General features: G+C 38.1%; 2 protein-coding genes and 1 long non-coding RNA gene across 5 annotated transcripts; 1 reads left to right on the top strand and 2 right to left on the bottom strand.

The window, feature by feature from the left end:
• Positions 1 to 2,711: 2,711 nt before the first annotated feature.
• LOC140801711 (zinc finger CCCH domain-containing protein 27-like) lies at positions 2,712 to 9,747 on the bottom strand. 3 transcript variants are annotated; one of them, XM_073156957.1, is made up of 7 exons: positions 9,522 to 9,747; positions 9,360 to 9,443; positions 7,761 to 8,673; positions 6,097 to 7,311; positions 5,472 to 5,795; positions 4,567 to 5,114; positions 2,712 to 3,152 (listed from the first exon to the last, which is right to left on the bottom strand). In XM_073156957.1, the coding sequence occupies exons 3-6, from the start codon at positions 8,568 to 8,570 to the stop codon at positions 4,593 to 4,595; spliced, it is 2,871 nt and encodes a 956-aa protein (XP_073013058.1). In that variant the 5' UTR covers positions 8,571 to 8,673; positions 9,360 to 9,443; positions 9,522 to 9,747; the 3' UTR covers positions 2,712 to 3,152; positions 4,567 to 4,592. The 3 variants fall into 3 exon arrangements, with proteins under 3 accessions (XP_073013058.1, XP_073013056.1, XP_073013057.1); XM_073156955.1 differs by having other exon boundaries at positions 9,360 to 9,436; XM_073156956.1 differs by lacking the exon at positions 9,360 to 9,443.
• A 186-nt stretch (positions 9,748 to 9,933) lies between these two features.
• On the bottom strand, positions 9,934 to 13,618 carry LOC140801712 (probable serine/threonine-protein kinase At1g54610). The gene is made up of 7 exons (XM_073156959.1): positions 13,034 to 13,618; positions 12,653 to 12,940; positions 11,757 to 12,074; positions 11,446 to 11,673; positions 11,260 to 11,360; positions 11,054 to 11,174; positions 9,934 to 10,472 (listed from the first exon to the last, which is right to left on the bottom strand). The coding sequence occupies exons 1-7, from the start codon at positions 13,274 to 13,276 to the stop codon at positions 10,092 to 10,094; spliced, it is 1,680 nt and encodes a 559-aa protein (XP_073013060.1). The 5' UTR covers positions 13,277 to 13,618; the 3' UTR covers positions 9,934 to 10,091.
• Positions 10,377 to 12,460, top strand: LOC140801714 (uncharacterized). The gene is made up of 2 exons (XR_012111504.1): positions 10,377 to 10,518; positions 11,000 to 12,460. It is a non-coding gene; the product is annotated as an uncharacterized lncRNA (long non-coding RNA).
• Positions 13,619 to 13,996: the final 378 nt, after the last annotated feature.

The following is a 13,996-nucleotide window of genomic DNA, read 5'->3' as shown; positions in this document are numbered from 1 at the left end:
TTATTGTAGAAAATATTACTGAGCCAGAGAAAAACACTTCCCATGCCTTAGCCGTTAGGGAACCTAAGGTTCCGTACGCACGTACGGATTATAGGTAGGAATGCTTTACATGGAATATGCGAGACGTCCGCATATAAAATAAGAGGGACGTCACTTCCCATAAAGTTCTCTATTAAATATCCTTTTAAATACATATAAAAAACCCTTCATTTACCCGCGGATACCTCCACGTGTCGTTTTTTTTTGACGACCGGTGGAAGAAGATATGCAATGTGGATAGGGGGATAGTGCTCAACTCATATCCGAATCAGTATTTTTAGTTCGGATACGGATTCAGATACGAATATTGGACGGATAGCAAAATTTAAAACCATATCCTAACTAAACGGATACAGATAATTTTCGGATAAAGGATCGGATCTTAAACGGATATTGATTAAATTTAAAATAATTATAATATTTTATTTAAATATAATTAACACAAAATTATTAAAAGTTTTACAACAAATAATTTTTTTGTATGTCAAATATATAAAATTAGAGAAATTAATCTCTATAAATAATATATAACGTATTATTAGTAATAATATTAATACTTACTATTTAAATAAGCAAACTAAAAATTGTAAATCATTTAAAAAAATATGCGGATAAACGGATATCCGATATCCGTATCCGAATCGGAAAAATATATCCGACCCGTATCCGAATCCGTATCCGAATTATTTTCAAAAATTCTATCAGTATCCGAATCCGAATTCGAATCGGATAGAAATTTTTTATCCGAATCTGATCCGAGCCGGGTCGGATAGCGTGTCGGGTCGGAGTTTATCGGACCCGTTTTCACCCTTAAATGTGGGTAATATCAAGGGTATTTTAATCTTTTTTAAACAGAAAAATTTGTATATGACACCCTAATATATAATATTATTATAGTTTATACCTTATATTTTTATTTTTTATAAATCGAACCTCTGATTGAATAAATACTTGCAGGAAATACTTAGGTTTCGAATTAAATTTGAACTAACACTATTTTATTTTTAAAATAACTAAAATAACTTTAGTATGACTTAGTTGAGAGTATTTTTATAATTTTTTTAAATTTAGTTAACTTAGCTCAGAAATTTGATTAGGTTTAACTAACTAATCTAACAACCGAATATTTTTTGCATATATTTTGGTTAAAATTATAAAACTCGATTTGTAAATAGTAAAAATATACAGTGTAAACTACAATTTAGTTAAAAAGACAGGGTGTTATATGTAAATTTTTCTTTTAAATTTTTAATTATTTGGGTTGTAGTTTTGAAGGGACAAGAACAAAAAACAAAAGTAAGTTAAATTTAGTTAATAAAAATAATAATTTCAGTAATTAAAACCAAGTAAATTAATATAAATAAAATTATGAAATACAAAATAATTTTATTCGAGTACTACCTTTTCTTTTTAAAAAGAAAACAAAAACTATTCGAGTACCCCATCTGGGACCTTTGGAGTGATATTGGGCTTCCCCAAAGTAATAAATTTCACCCTCTAATTCCCAATACCTGAATTTTAAAAGAAAACGAATCACATCCATCCACTAACTATGCCCCTCTCCTCTCTCTCTCTCTCTTTTCCTCTACTCCTTCCTATTATGTCATTATTGTCATCTCTCCTTTCTTCTGTGCTGTTTCTTTATTCCTTCTTTTTTCTCTTTTTAGCTTTGCTATCTTTGATTCTTTGCTGCACTACTTTCGGTGTTGATTGTGGTTTGCTCAGTGAAAGTTTAGTACGGATGCAATCCTGATACTTTACTCCTTACTTCTTGGCCAAGTAATGGAGCTTAGGAGTTAGGATAGAGTTGGAAAGTTTGTAAATCTATCACGTGGATTTAAACTTATTTCCAATTAATGGGACTTTGTATTTTTGTCACCGTATGATTATGCTTAAATTTATTTAATTTTCTATAGTTTTATTTGTATTATTTTACCTCTTTATAATTATATCTAAATTGAAACTATTATTTTTTATTATCATATTTAATTAGTTTGAAGAGGTCGAATCTAAGAATCATATAAATAAGCTTTCTAACACATCTAAGTAATACTGATGAGATTTCATATGACAAATATATTGAATAGATATATACTCTTTAATATTTTTATCATCTGAAATTCAATCGATATTATTTTAAATGCACCAAAAAATTTATTCAATTATCTACAATTGAATTCGTTGTGCGTTTTGGTTAAATATGATGATGAAAAAAAATAGATATTTATAAGCAGATAAAATGCTACAATTAAACTATCTAATGTGATGAAAACAATAGAATTTTATAAGCAGATAAAATGTCACAAGTAAAACTATAGAATTTTATAAGCAGATAAAATTTAGAATTAACTTCAGATCTCTCAGATTGTTTAAACAGTATGTCAGAATTCATTTTCCACCACTGCTCTTTTTCCCTCCTCTTTTGAGTTTTTTTTTTCACTCTGTATGATCCCCCATTATGTTTTCTGCTTGTCTGAAAAATCTCTAATAGCTTCCAACCATTCCACAACTTCTCTCCCCCTCATTTTGCCTTATACTTTTCACAAAATTACAGAAAGAAAATCTATGTTGCAATGCAGAATAAATGTTTGATTTTCAACATAAATGTGAAACAGTAAAAATTGTCCTGTGCTTATTCTATTACACCAGTAGATACATAACAGAGTAAGAGATTCAGCACAATATAACCTGCTCATTAGCTAAACAAAAATAGGCAGTTACAAATAATTCTGAACATTTGGCATTCAACTACATGCCAAGAAAGCTATTAAAAAAGAATTTGATGTATGTTTTAAGGTAAAACTTCCAATGTCTAGTGGGAAATGTACAAGTAATCAAAAGAAATTATATCTATCTCTAAACCAGAATACAGAGAACAGTCCATGATGTGTGGAAGGTGAGCAATTTACAGTTGTCAAGTTATCTTGTTCCTATTTTGTAGTCAGATTTTCTCGGCAGCATAACTTTTTAAAGTACTGCAAATATTGGTAGAAAGTCTTCCTTCTTCCCAGCCCAGGAAATGATAAACTCAATATGTGCCATAGCAGCAAGGGGTATTACGTATGCCGAAGTTGTGAAGCCTCATTAACACGAAATTAAGGACAAACGACGGCCTGCAAGAACAAGTAATACATAGCAACATGAGTCCAAGAAACAGATGGTGTTACACTTTCTCGATATTACAATAACTCACGAGTAAACGAGGAAACAACTGAAAGTGAAAAGTAAGGTTTCCAGCTACCATATGATAAATTCTGCAGAAAAGTCTACCAGTTAAAGATAGGAATTTGCCAACAGTGGAGAATTTTGGCCAGTTACTTTCTTGAGGAAGGAAGAATATGGACTAAAACAAATGTTAGTAATGAGTCTAATGACAGAATCTTTTAATATAAAAATAATTCTGTCTCAAACGGTAATAAGTTTTCTTCAAATATAAAGGCCTTTGGAAAACAACATGAAGCTTGACATCAATTAAACCTTGACAAAGAAATTAAGAAATACCTCATTTCAATATTTTAAGAGTTAGGACAGCAAAGTAAAAGAAGACAATAGCAATAAAAGCAAAAATTTCATTTGAATATATCTGTGTATTTTGAGAGACGCAGATATCTGGCAAAATATTATGTTTAGGATCTCTGATTCTTTTTCTTTTTTTCCTGTAAAAGTTCAGTCAGCTCCGCCTCCCTCCATCCATATTATGGGAGGGAAGAGAAGTGAAGAAAGCAAATTACAGTGCATCAAGAATAACAATCAATAAATTTGAAGTTCTCAAATTAGGTAATATTACAAGTTTGCAATTATGCTATTACCTGAAAATGCATCCAAGCATATGTTCCTACATGTGCATGCAAGGTGCAGGAAAAACCTACATGGACTTCCTCATAGGATGAATCGTAGGGAGGTCAAAAATTACACCACATTTATCTTAATAACTTGGCTGGTAATTCTAATTGAGCTTTATATGGATGCAATCCAAATCCATATAAGCCTTCCCACCAATACTAACACTCATGTAGCTAATTCTAATTAACTAGAACAAGGTGGATTTCTAACCTAGCAAGTAAGCTGCCATCTTGGCAGAAGTACAATAGATACAGCACATCAAGGTTTCTTCATTCTTCAGTAAAATTTGATTTTGAGCCAAATGATAAGAATCACGCTAAAACCTATTTGGAACAGAACTGTTCTTGACCAACTCTATTAGGAACAAAGTTGAGCTCCTCATTCAAGTATGACTATTTTTTGGGGGGAAATCAGTTTAGTATCATCCAACTTAAAAAGAATTTAAAATCCAAGTTTGTTTCTTTACCAAGAATCAAATGTAATCTTACTAGATTTTGAAGTAATAATTCCTATTTGGGACTTAGGTTTGATTAAGCGCATATTTAGCTTTCTTTTGTACAATTGATCTAAAAAGAAATGTGCTAACTAAAATGTCACACAGACGTACACAGTATTCATCTGGAACAAAATAATACATCATTTATTATGCCTAAATAGTTAAGATGTAAGTCACTTAGAGCATACCTCAGTGTGTAAAACCAGCATTCATGTTATTTTCCATCTTCCAGAACATCACAATCAGCAAAACGTTCCTTACACAATGACAGAGGTGGACTGGAACTAGAAGCCGCTATTATATCCTTTGGGAAAGTAATAGAAGCATAGATGACGCTCTTCGCATTTAGCATTGACTCATCATTTCTACTGGCAGTTGAATTTGAGATGGCACTGCATGCTGACTTCCCTATATTTGATGAGGATGACCCATCTGTCACCTGCTCAGCTTGGATCTCAACATTAGAAGTCCCCATGGGAATAGAAGTCTTTCGGACCCCAGTGTTATCCTTGGAGATGGCAGTTTCTATAAGCCACATGAACTGCAAATTGTGGCCTTGCAAACATTTACCAGCGGCATATGCTCTTTCAGCAGATTGACGTGTTGAAAACGTAACACAAGCAGAACAACATTGAGAAGACTTCAAGCTTGCACCTTCAATGAGGGTTTCACTATTCTCAAGTGCAACAGATGTGAGATCACCAAATGATGAAAAATGATCCTTCATGACAGCAACCTGTGGAGAACATAAGATGGACGTCAACTGTAAAAAAAAAAAACATTCCGAAATTAACCTGTCATAATCAGCACAACTAGTACAGAGAATATGTATCCATGATTAAAAAGGAGCAAAGCTTCCTATCAAAAGGCTCTCAGTTCAGTGGCAAATAAGTAAGAAGAAATTAAACAATATGGAAACCACTGCTTAAATAAAAAGGCTTTTTATTTCCATTTAGATACAAAGGTTAAAATTGATATGTATCCAATACTTCACATATTATAGAATTCAGTAGAAGTCGATAGGTCTCTTGTGTGTGTGTGTGTGTGTGTGTGTGTGTGTGTGTGTGTGTGAGAGAGAGAGAGAGAGAGTTACATCTGCAATTTCAGCAGGTAGAGGCGGCAAAATTCTGAATGAAGTGGGATGGTTGTCCAGCTTAAATCTATTCTGTGATGATGGCAGGCAATTAGTCTGTCTTGTAGTCCTTGGTGATTGTTGCACTCTTGTTAAATTAGCCTTTGAATTGGGCGAAACAAGAGTATCACCAGCATTTCTCCTTTCCAGTATACTTCCATCTTCTTGCTGTATACCTTGTGCACTACAATTTATGGCCTCTGGTGCTGCAGCTTTCACAGTTTCAGTAGGCATATCCATTTTACGCCCTTTTCCAGTAGTTTCTCCCTTTTTGACTGAAGTTGCCTGTAATATAAGCCCAATTGATTAGGAAACATACACGTTGATCTTGAACCTTGAAGTTACTATCATTGTTGATTACCTTGTCCCCATAATTTGGAAAACAATATTTTTAACGAACTTAAAAAAGTCAAAAACAAAAGGAAACAACAATGAGAGGACAACTATTCCTATTAAAAAGGTACACACTGAGTCAATACTTTTAGCATCAGTAGAAAGTCTTGCTCTTGAGAAACGACTGATATCATTAACAGTCTATACTCTATAGTATATCAAAAGGACTTGAAAAAGAAGAAGAGGAAATTACCTGTTTCTCAAACTTATCTAATTGTCGTCGGAACTCATCCCTTTTCTGGGCTAAAAGTTCCTGCCTTTTACGAAGTTCTTCAAGAAGCTCCAAACTCTCCAATTTCTTTTGTACAGGAGGAGCTGCTTTTTGACCATTTGCTGCTAAAGTTTTAGGAGGATTAACAGCAGGCACTGATGTTTCAACATCACATGCATTTCTTGACTTTGGACCTGCAGATTGTAGATTTCTTTTTTCTCTGTCAGAGACAAATGGCTGATGTGGGATAGAGTGCCCCACAATATTTGCCAATTGCGGCAACTTAGAGTGGACCCTACTTTCTCCATCATCAGAAATCCTATCTCGGTCTGCCCACCATAGCCTTATAAAACGGTTACCCATTACAGCATCAGGTGCTTTAAGGGCAGCTTCAGCCTCCTCCCTTTTGGAGAATTGAACAAATGCTTTTTCACTGTTCAGTGGAATATAAATGTCAATTACTTCGCCAAACTTCTGAAAATGCGACAGAAGAGCAATTTTTCGGTTGTTTTTTTTAGGTATACCATTGACATATAGGCTACGAGAAGCTTTTTGAGATGTCCTACTAGCACAATATTGTCCCAAGTCTGCATGCAGTCTTGAATGAGGTTCATCTGTGGACATCAGGGTCATCTCCCTCATTGCAGCAGATTTTCCTTGAATTGTAACAGGTGTTGCCTCCATGCCTTCTACCTTCATTTTGTTTCTAGGACAACTTCTTGTATTAAAAATCTCTGCTTCTGACTTACTCCCAGATGTAGTCTGCCCCCAAATAGATGAATCTGTAGATTCTAGAACCACATTGACTGCAACTCTACCACTCTGGCATTCACTTTCAATGTCATCGCATAACCTGAGATCCTGACGAACAGAAGAATTAGCATCCCCTACCAGTTCGTTGATATTACTAGGTGAAGTCAGTTTTAAGCCAGTAGGTGATGTTTCAGGATGCTCATTGTTCCATAGAGGCTGATCAGGATCATACACATCTGCTTCAGCTACAGCTGTAGTAGACAGATCTCCACTCAGTTTTAATCCATCAATTGTCACTCCGGACTCGATATCTTTTTCAGGTAGAGCTTTTCTGTTTGTTAGGAGACCAGATGAAGCACTGACAATAGGTGGATCTGCCTCAGCTTGAAAACCCAGTGCATGTGAATTGGGAACTGAGCTGGGAAAATTGAATTGAGATAGGCTCTGCAAAATGTCAAAGAAGATACTAATTGTGAAATAGGAAAACAAAATGCAACGCCTTGTCAATCTTTCATTAAAATGGCAAATGGTATGTGAATGATAGATTCTTGCAGCCACATATATCTAGGAGGACTTGCATCTGAAGTTTGTACTTGAGTAAGCAAGGGCCAGATGATATCATCACAATATAATAAACTATTGAGGGACAAGTAATTCTTGTATTTTAATTTGAGTATATAATGGTTCATATATACAAAAATAATACATAAGACAGGATCATGTCAGTTATCACATAAAGCTAAAAATGAACATGATGTATCTTTGATACAATAACCTACAGTTTGGATAGATGCTCCCAGAACTTGCATAATATAATGTAAGAATATAAAAATTGGCATGGACATGGCATGAGCTCATAGTAACAACAGACGGAATTTTGAAAAGAAACAGACCTGCACATCTTCGACAACGATTCTATTTACACCATGCTCCATTGGGCACATATCACCTCTCAAGCAAAATCCACGCTCCTCAAAGTCTCTACAATGTTGATGGGCCATGGTAAGATTCATTAGAGGGTTAATAGTAGGTTGAAGAGCCCCATGAAAACCAAGTGAGTGAAGTGGATCCAATATTCTGTTGGTCATTCCAGAAACAAACCCATATGCACCCCAAGAACTATTTTGTGTAGAAACACTTGGTAGGCCTGTCTGCACAAACAAGCTAGGATGTGTAGATAGTCCTTGTGAAGCCATCTTTGATGCAAAATCGATTGTGTCAAGCAGGTTAAATCCTGAATCATGCTGACTCCAAGGGAACATATTTTGTCCCCTACCTCGTCCCACAGGATGAGCTGGGGATGCAGAAACAGTGAGAGAAGGACCAGGATTAGAACGATATGCTTGGTTTACTCTATTCCATCCACCTAACTCCGAAGAAGCTCGAAGAGGCATCAAGCCAGGACGTCGCTTCTCAAACTTTGGAGAGTAATCCTCCAGGATTTCACCCTGAGAATCAGTTCCTGATAGGAGTTTCCCATTCTCAAAAGGCCTGTTTCTCTTGCAGTTAGACCTTATTAGAGGTTGTTTGATGACATTGTTGTCAAAGGAATGAGGCTCAACCTCCCTCCTACGGTGTTTATGATTCCGATCATCATCCTCATCGTCACTAATTTCTTGGTTTTCAGGATTGCTTTCTTCCTTTGATGATGAACTTCTCAGTTGTACAGTATCTGCTGCAGGAGAGAGAGATGACTCCAGCATTGAAATAACTTCTGAGCTTTTAGTAGTAGTCTTTATCAATGCATATTCAAGGGCTTCTCACACATTTGTAGAAAGGGAATTTGTACCTAAAGTTTCTGCATCCCTGGGAAGCATTAGAAACAACTGAAATGAGCACAATATATGATATATTATTCAAGTTTTTGAAGTAACATCACCCATTAACACAATAACCTTCAAATGTAGTCTTAAAAGAGTTAGTTCTCAATTCTCATGGTATCTATGCATACTAAGTTACCAAAAGACATATAATGTCACTGGTGATTGATCACCTTTTAGTTTGTTTTCACATAGTCTGAGAAGCATCAGTTAAAATGAGACCACATTTTAATTTCAAGAAGATCACACCGCTGAGCTGCAAAGATGCATCCAGGGTGAAACAACAAGCAAATGCTTCTCTATAACCTAATAAAATAATTCAATAAATTTAACAACAGCCCTTCAATTTACTATAGCACTGAATCCCCCGGAATCCAGATTAATTTACTGATATTCTCCGAATAAGTATTGTGAAAGCCTGATCTTTGCAATCGGCTCATATACTGCCCTCAAAATTAGTAGGCAATTAACAGGTTAACACAATCCTAAATGATATCTTGAACAAGAAACAAAGGATTCTGAGATCGACTAATACGAAGGAAGTTTCAAGTGCATTTCCTACTCATCTAAGTCATGTTCTACTTCCGTTGACAAAAGATTCAAATATGGTGAAAAGAATCAGCATTGACAAATGAAATGATATGCCATCTACAGAGGGATCAAATAACCAACCTCTACGTGATCAATTCCAATCAGAAGAGCAGCGGTGACATGATATAGATTGTTCTCCCACAACAAATCCCCAAATCCTAAACTCTTTTCGACGATTAGAGCACGCAGAGATCACCAGAATTATTCGCCTAAGAGGATTGAAAAAGAGGCGATTGCACTCACCTGAAACCAATGATCCAGAGAACGGAATAAGAACTCTTCTCTCTTCCCTCTTCTCTCGAATTAAGTCTTGGGATTGGGTAGCGCCATTGCTAGAAGACCTAAGCCGTTGCCATTACTATTTTAGCCTCCATTTTTGTTGAGATGCTATTCCACGTACCCAAGATTTCTCCCACGAGGAGAGGAACAGGACGCAATCCGGATAAGGGATCTTATTCGGGTATAAGTCCCTTGTCGGACCAAAATACCATGTTGCTACAAGTACATTACTGATAATTCCCACATTTAAGATTTGGTAGGATAATATCCTCTGTAATCGTGTTACACTTTATCCTTTTTCTTTTAATCAAACACTAAACATAGGAATAATTTGGGGGGGGGGGAGTTATCCATCAGCATCAGCATGACAAAGTGATTCAAAGAAGATAATGCAGAGCATCACACTTTATTTAATGACCGTCCTCTTATCCAATCATCTAAGACAAATCCATTGCCAATATCACCATCTTAATTGTGTACTAAAAGAGAGTACAAAAGCCTACCTGTACAATATTGAAAAGTAAAAGAACATATCTAACTCTCAGAAATCTTTATTTGCCCTCCACCAAACACTTCTAGTTCTTCTTTTCCCTTGCTCCTATGGATCTTGGTAGTTCTTCTGAGTTCCATAAGCAGTCCAATGGAAGAAGGTTTGAGTCCTTTCATCAAATTATTAGAAGCAGCTATCTGAGGCTTATCTTTACTCAAACTCTTTCGTCGGTCAGTGCCCCTGTGATTGTGGGATTCTTTGTTCATTTCGAAGATTGAGGAAGTGAAAGATGCATTAGCTGCGATGAAAGACATTGGTCCCTTGTATGGATCCTGCAATGGAAATCCTACTGATCCATCTTGGTGCGGCGGTGGGAACTTCTCGCTTTTGCTCACGGGATTTACTCGAGCCATGAACCTCTGTCTCTGGAAATTAGAAGAACATAGAAGTAGAAAGAACCATCAGAGTTCAGTAAGCTAGCTACGATGTTTTGCTTAAATTATGTTCCATTTTGTTACCATTCTTGCTCTCATATAAAATTCGTTCAGTCACAGGAATGTCGATAATCCCACCATTTTTGCTGAATACTAATGCACTCTTTTTATGATCCATTGACCAAATTTACTCTTTACGAAGATTGAGTTACATATTGTATCACCATTTAGCACACCAAGTGTTAATTTGTGACAGTTTTGGAGGTTTGTTTTTCCCTTCAAAAGTTACATTTTACTGCTACATATTAAGTACATTTGGTTGCCGTAGCTTACATTGGAGCAATCTACTGAAAGATAGTTTCTTTTAACAGATGATCATCAATTGGCTAAGTGAGGCAAACCTTTCTCTCGCTTATCACACCTCACTACATGCAATTAATTGCGAACCGAAATACTTTTTCTTCATAAATTAGTTCTACCCAATGTATATAAGCATCACCATTTTTTCTTAATCTCAGATAGCTAAATTGGGAGCGGAAAAGAGCTGAAACATAGAGACAGTGAGGACATACATTCAAGTTAACTTGCAACTCAGCATTTGCCTCTGGAGCTGGAACTGCTCTGCTTCGCCGATTATGGACATGTGACCTCCTCGTAGCTTCGCCATCTCCATTCCTCTCAACCCTTTTCTGTCTGCAGATCAAGAAGATTCAAAATTAGTGACCACATTGAAGCTTCTGCATTGATATCTACCAAGAGGCAATTATGTATTTCTGACCTTCTTAACTTCTCTTCCCTCAATCTCGCATCCATCTCTTTGCTCGGAGGATACTTCGGTAAGCTCAACGGCTCACAGGCATAAGGCTTTGTTGTGAAGAACTGCATCCAAAACAAATACATAAGATTACTACAACATTAGCTAGTATTCGAAATTCCTGACTACTATCAAATATGGAGTACTAACTTCACTGTTAAGAGCATCAGTGGCTGTTCCTCGCTCAGCAGGGTCAATAGCTAGGAGCTTCTCGACAAGAGACAGTGCCGACGGCGGGAAGTCTTTGAAGGTCTCCGCAATACATCGCTTATACGGTTGCTGCGGCTTAACAATAGTTGCATGCGGCAACTTTGATTTCTTCCAATAATTCTCTGAAGGAGATCCACATAACTTGAAGATTCTATGCAATTGTTCAACCTAGAATAGCACAGCAGAGCAGAAGGATTAGCAACACAAACGAGTGAGCCAAGCCATGGCCGTGGCTGCGAACTCTACTGTACCTCGGTCTTGCCCGGGAAGATGGGCTTCCCGGAGAGCAACTCCGCCAGGATACAACCGGCGCTCCAGAGATCAATGCCAACGCCGTAATGGGTGGCCCCGAGGAGGAGCTCCGGAGCACGATACCACAAGGTGACAACTCTGCTGGTCATGGGCTGCTTGTGCTTAGGATCAAAAGTAGAAGCTAGTCCAAAATCAGCTATTTTGAGCACACCCTCGTTGTCGAGGAGCAAATTTGAGCCCTTTATGTCACGGTGCAAGACTCCTCGGCCATGGCAGTGCTCCAGACCAGAGAGGAGTTGCTTCATGTAGCATTTCACCTGTCTCAGAGTACAACAATTTTATGAGATCAAGCTCTGTAAAGTGTAGTAAAAAAACGAAAAAGAAGAAGAAGAAGACGAAGAAAAAGAGAACTCGAATGGAGCTAAAAAGGAGGGAACTTTTTTGGGGAAGGCCAAAGCTTTTGCTGTACCTGAACTGGGGAGAGATAAAAGTTATTCCAAGATGAGGTCTTTGGAGCCTAACTGGGGATAAGGAGAAAGGACGCAGAGTTAAAAGACTCGAGAGAGCCTAAAGAGGAGGCCTTTGAAGAAATTCCAAAAAAAAGAGAGAGAGAGAGAGAGAGAGAGAGAGAGAGAGAGAGAGAGATTTGTACAATGGATGGGGTAAAATGTAATCCAAGATACGATCTTTCTCCTTGTAAACAGCCAAAGATGCGATCTCGAACAGCTCTAGAGGAGACGAAGTTTAAAAAAATAAAATTAAAATATTAAAAAAGCACAAAAATTCTGTCGGGATCGAAGCGGCGAATAGTTGAGCAAGAGAACTCGATGTTTTGAAACTCGTGCGGGGCTAAGGAAGAGTGGAGGGGGGGATAGGGGGAGGAGGTGGGAATCACCTGGGGCTCGGAGAAGCGGACGCCAGGGGCGGCGGCGAGGCCGGCGAGGTCGTGCTCCATGTACTCGAAGACGAGGTAGAGGGCGTGGGAGACGCGTGACGTGGCAATGCCCTCGAGGCGGACGACGTTGGGGTGGGACCCGACTCGCCGGAGCACCGATATCTCCCTCGCCATGAACGCGACGCTCTCCTTCTCGCCCGCCTCGAACCGCACCTTCTTCATCGCCACTACCCTCCCACTCCCCACCTCCCTCACCTTGTACACGTTGCTGTACGTCCCCGACCCAATCTAACAACCCAAGTGAACAACCAACAAGATCAAATTTTGGACGGATTTTTTCGAATTTACATAAGGATTTCTACCATTTTTAAGGGGAAAGACCTTGGAGATCTTCTGGAAGGAGTCGGCGCGGCGGGGGACCCATCCGGCCAGGGCGTCGCCGGCCACGGCGACGAGCCACGCCGGCCAGGCCGACTGCTCGGTTGGAGAGGGCGGGATCGAAACCGGGCTCGGCCTCCGGTGTTCGGGGGTTGACCGGCTATCGGCATCGGCCTTGACTGCGGCGGAGGCAGCGGTGGCGGCGGCGCCTCCACGACGGCGCTTTGTGCTGAGGAAGCAGCCCATGCTCGTAGGAGGTCTGAGCGAGAGAGCGAGAGATGATGTCGATTTAATTGTAGCTTTCGCTTCTTCGTGCTCCAATTAGTCGAGGCATGCAGTTTGGAAGGGAGAAGAAAGAGGACACGACTTTCAGAACAAATTGCAGAATTGACACTGTGGTCGTATCAGAAGCCAGAATGGTGGCAGGAGGCAAATGAGGCAGAGGATCGTCTACACTTCTTATAGCAGGAATTTCCTCCATCACGTGTACTTTGGATAACAAGCAGCCAAGTTTACACATTGCAGCATGTTCATACAACCCACCTGAGCTTGATTAATTAATTACACTTAGCCCCTCTAAATTATCACAATTTATCTCATACACTATTCTTTGCCGCATATATATTTTTTAGTTGAAGAGTCTATCTAAATATTTTTCTTAGTTCAGAAGTCTACATTAATTAAATAAATAAAAAATTATCGTAGTTGGCTGTCCCGGTTGCTCTCCGAAGAGATTGGAAAGAGATTTAGGTAGTTGAGATATTCACTTCCTTATAAATTGAGAGACTGAGAATTACACTTCTCTGCAACTTGTGATATCATTAGGACACCATCACTTTATGACCTAATGAAAGAGACAAACTATTTGATCAACAGCAAGTCCTAATGATGCAATAAAATTTTCTCCTTAATGAAATAAGTCACTGCTAGATAACATATCACAAGCAAAGAATTCATGTAGCCATC

Source organism: Typha latifolia, chromosome 15 (genome assembly GCF_019914945.1).
Source record: "Typha latifolia isolate L0001 chromosome 15, TyphaL0001v2, whole genome shotgun sequence".
NCBI classification, from domain to species: Eukaryota; Viridiplantae; Streptophyta; class Magnoliopsida; order Poales; family Typhaceae; genus Typha; species Typha latifolia.
This window is presented reverse-complemented; position numbering and strand designations above follow the sequence as displayed.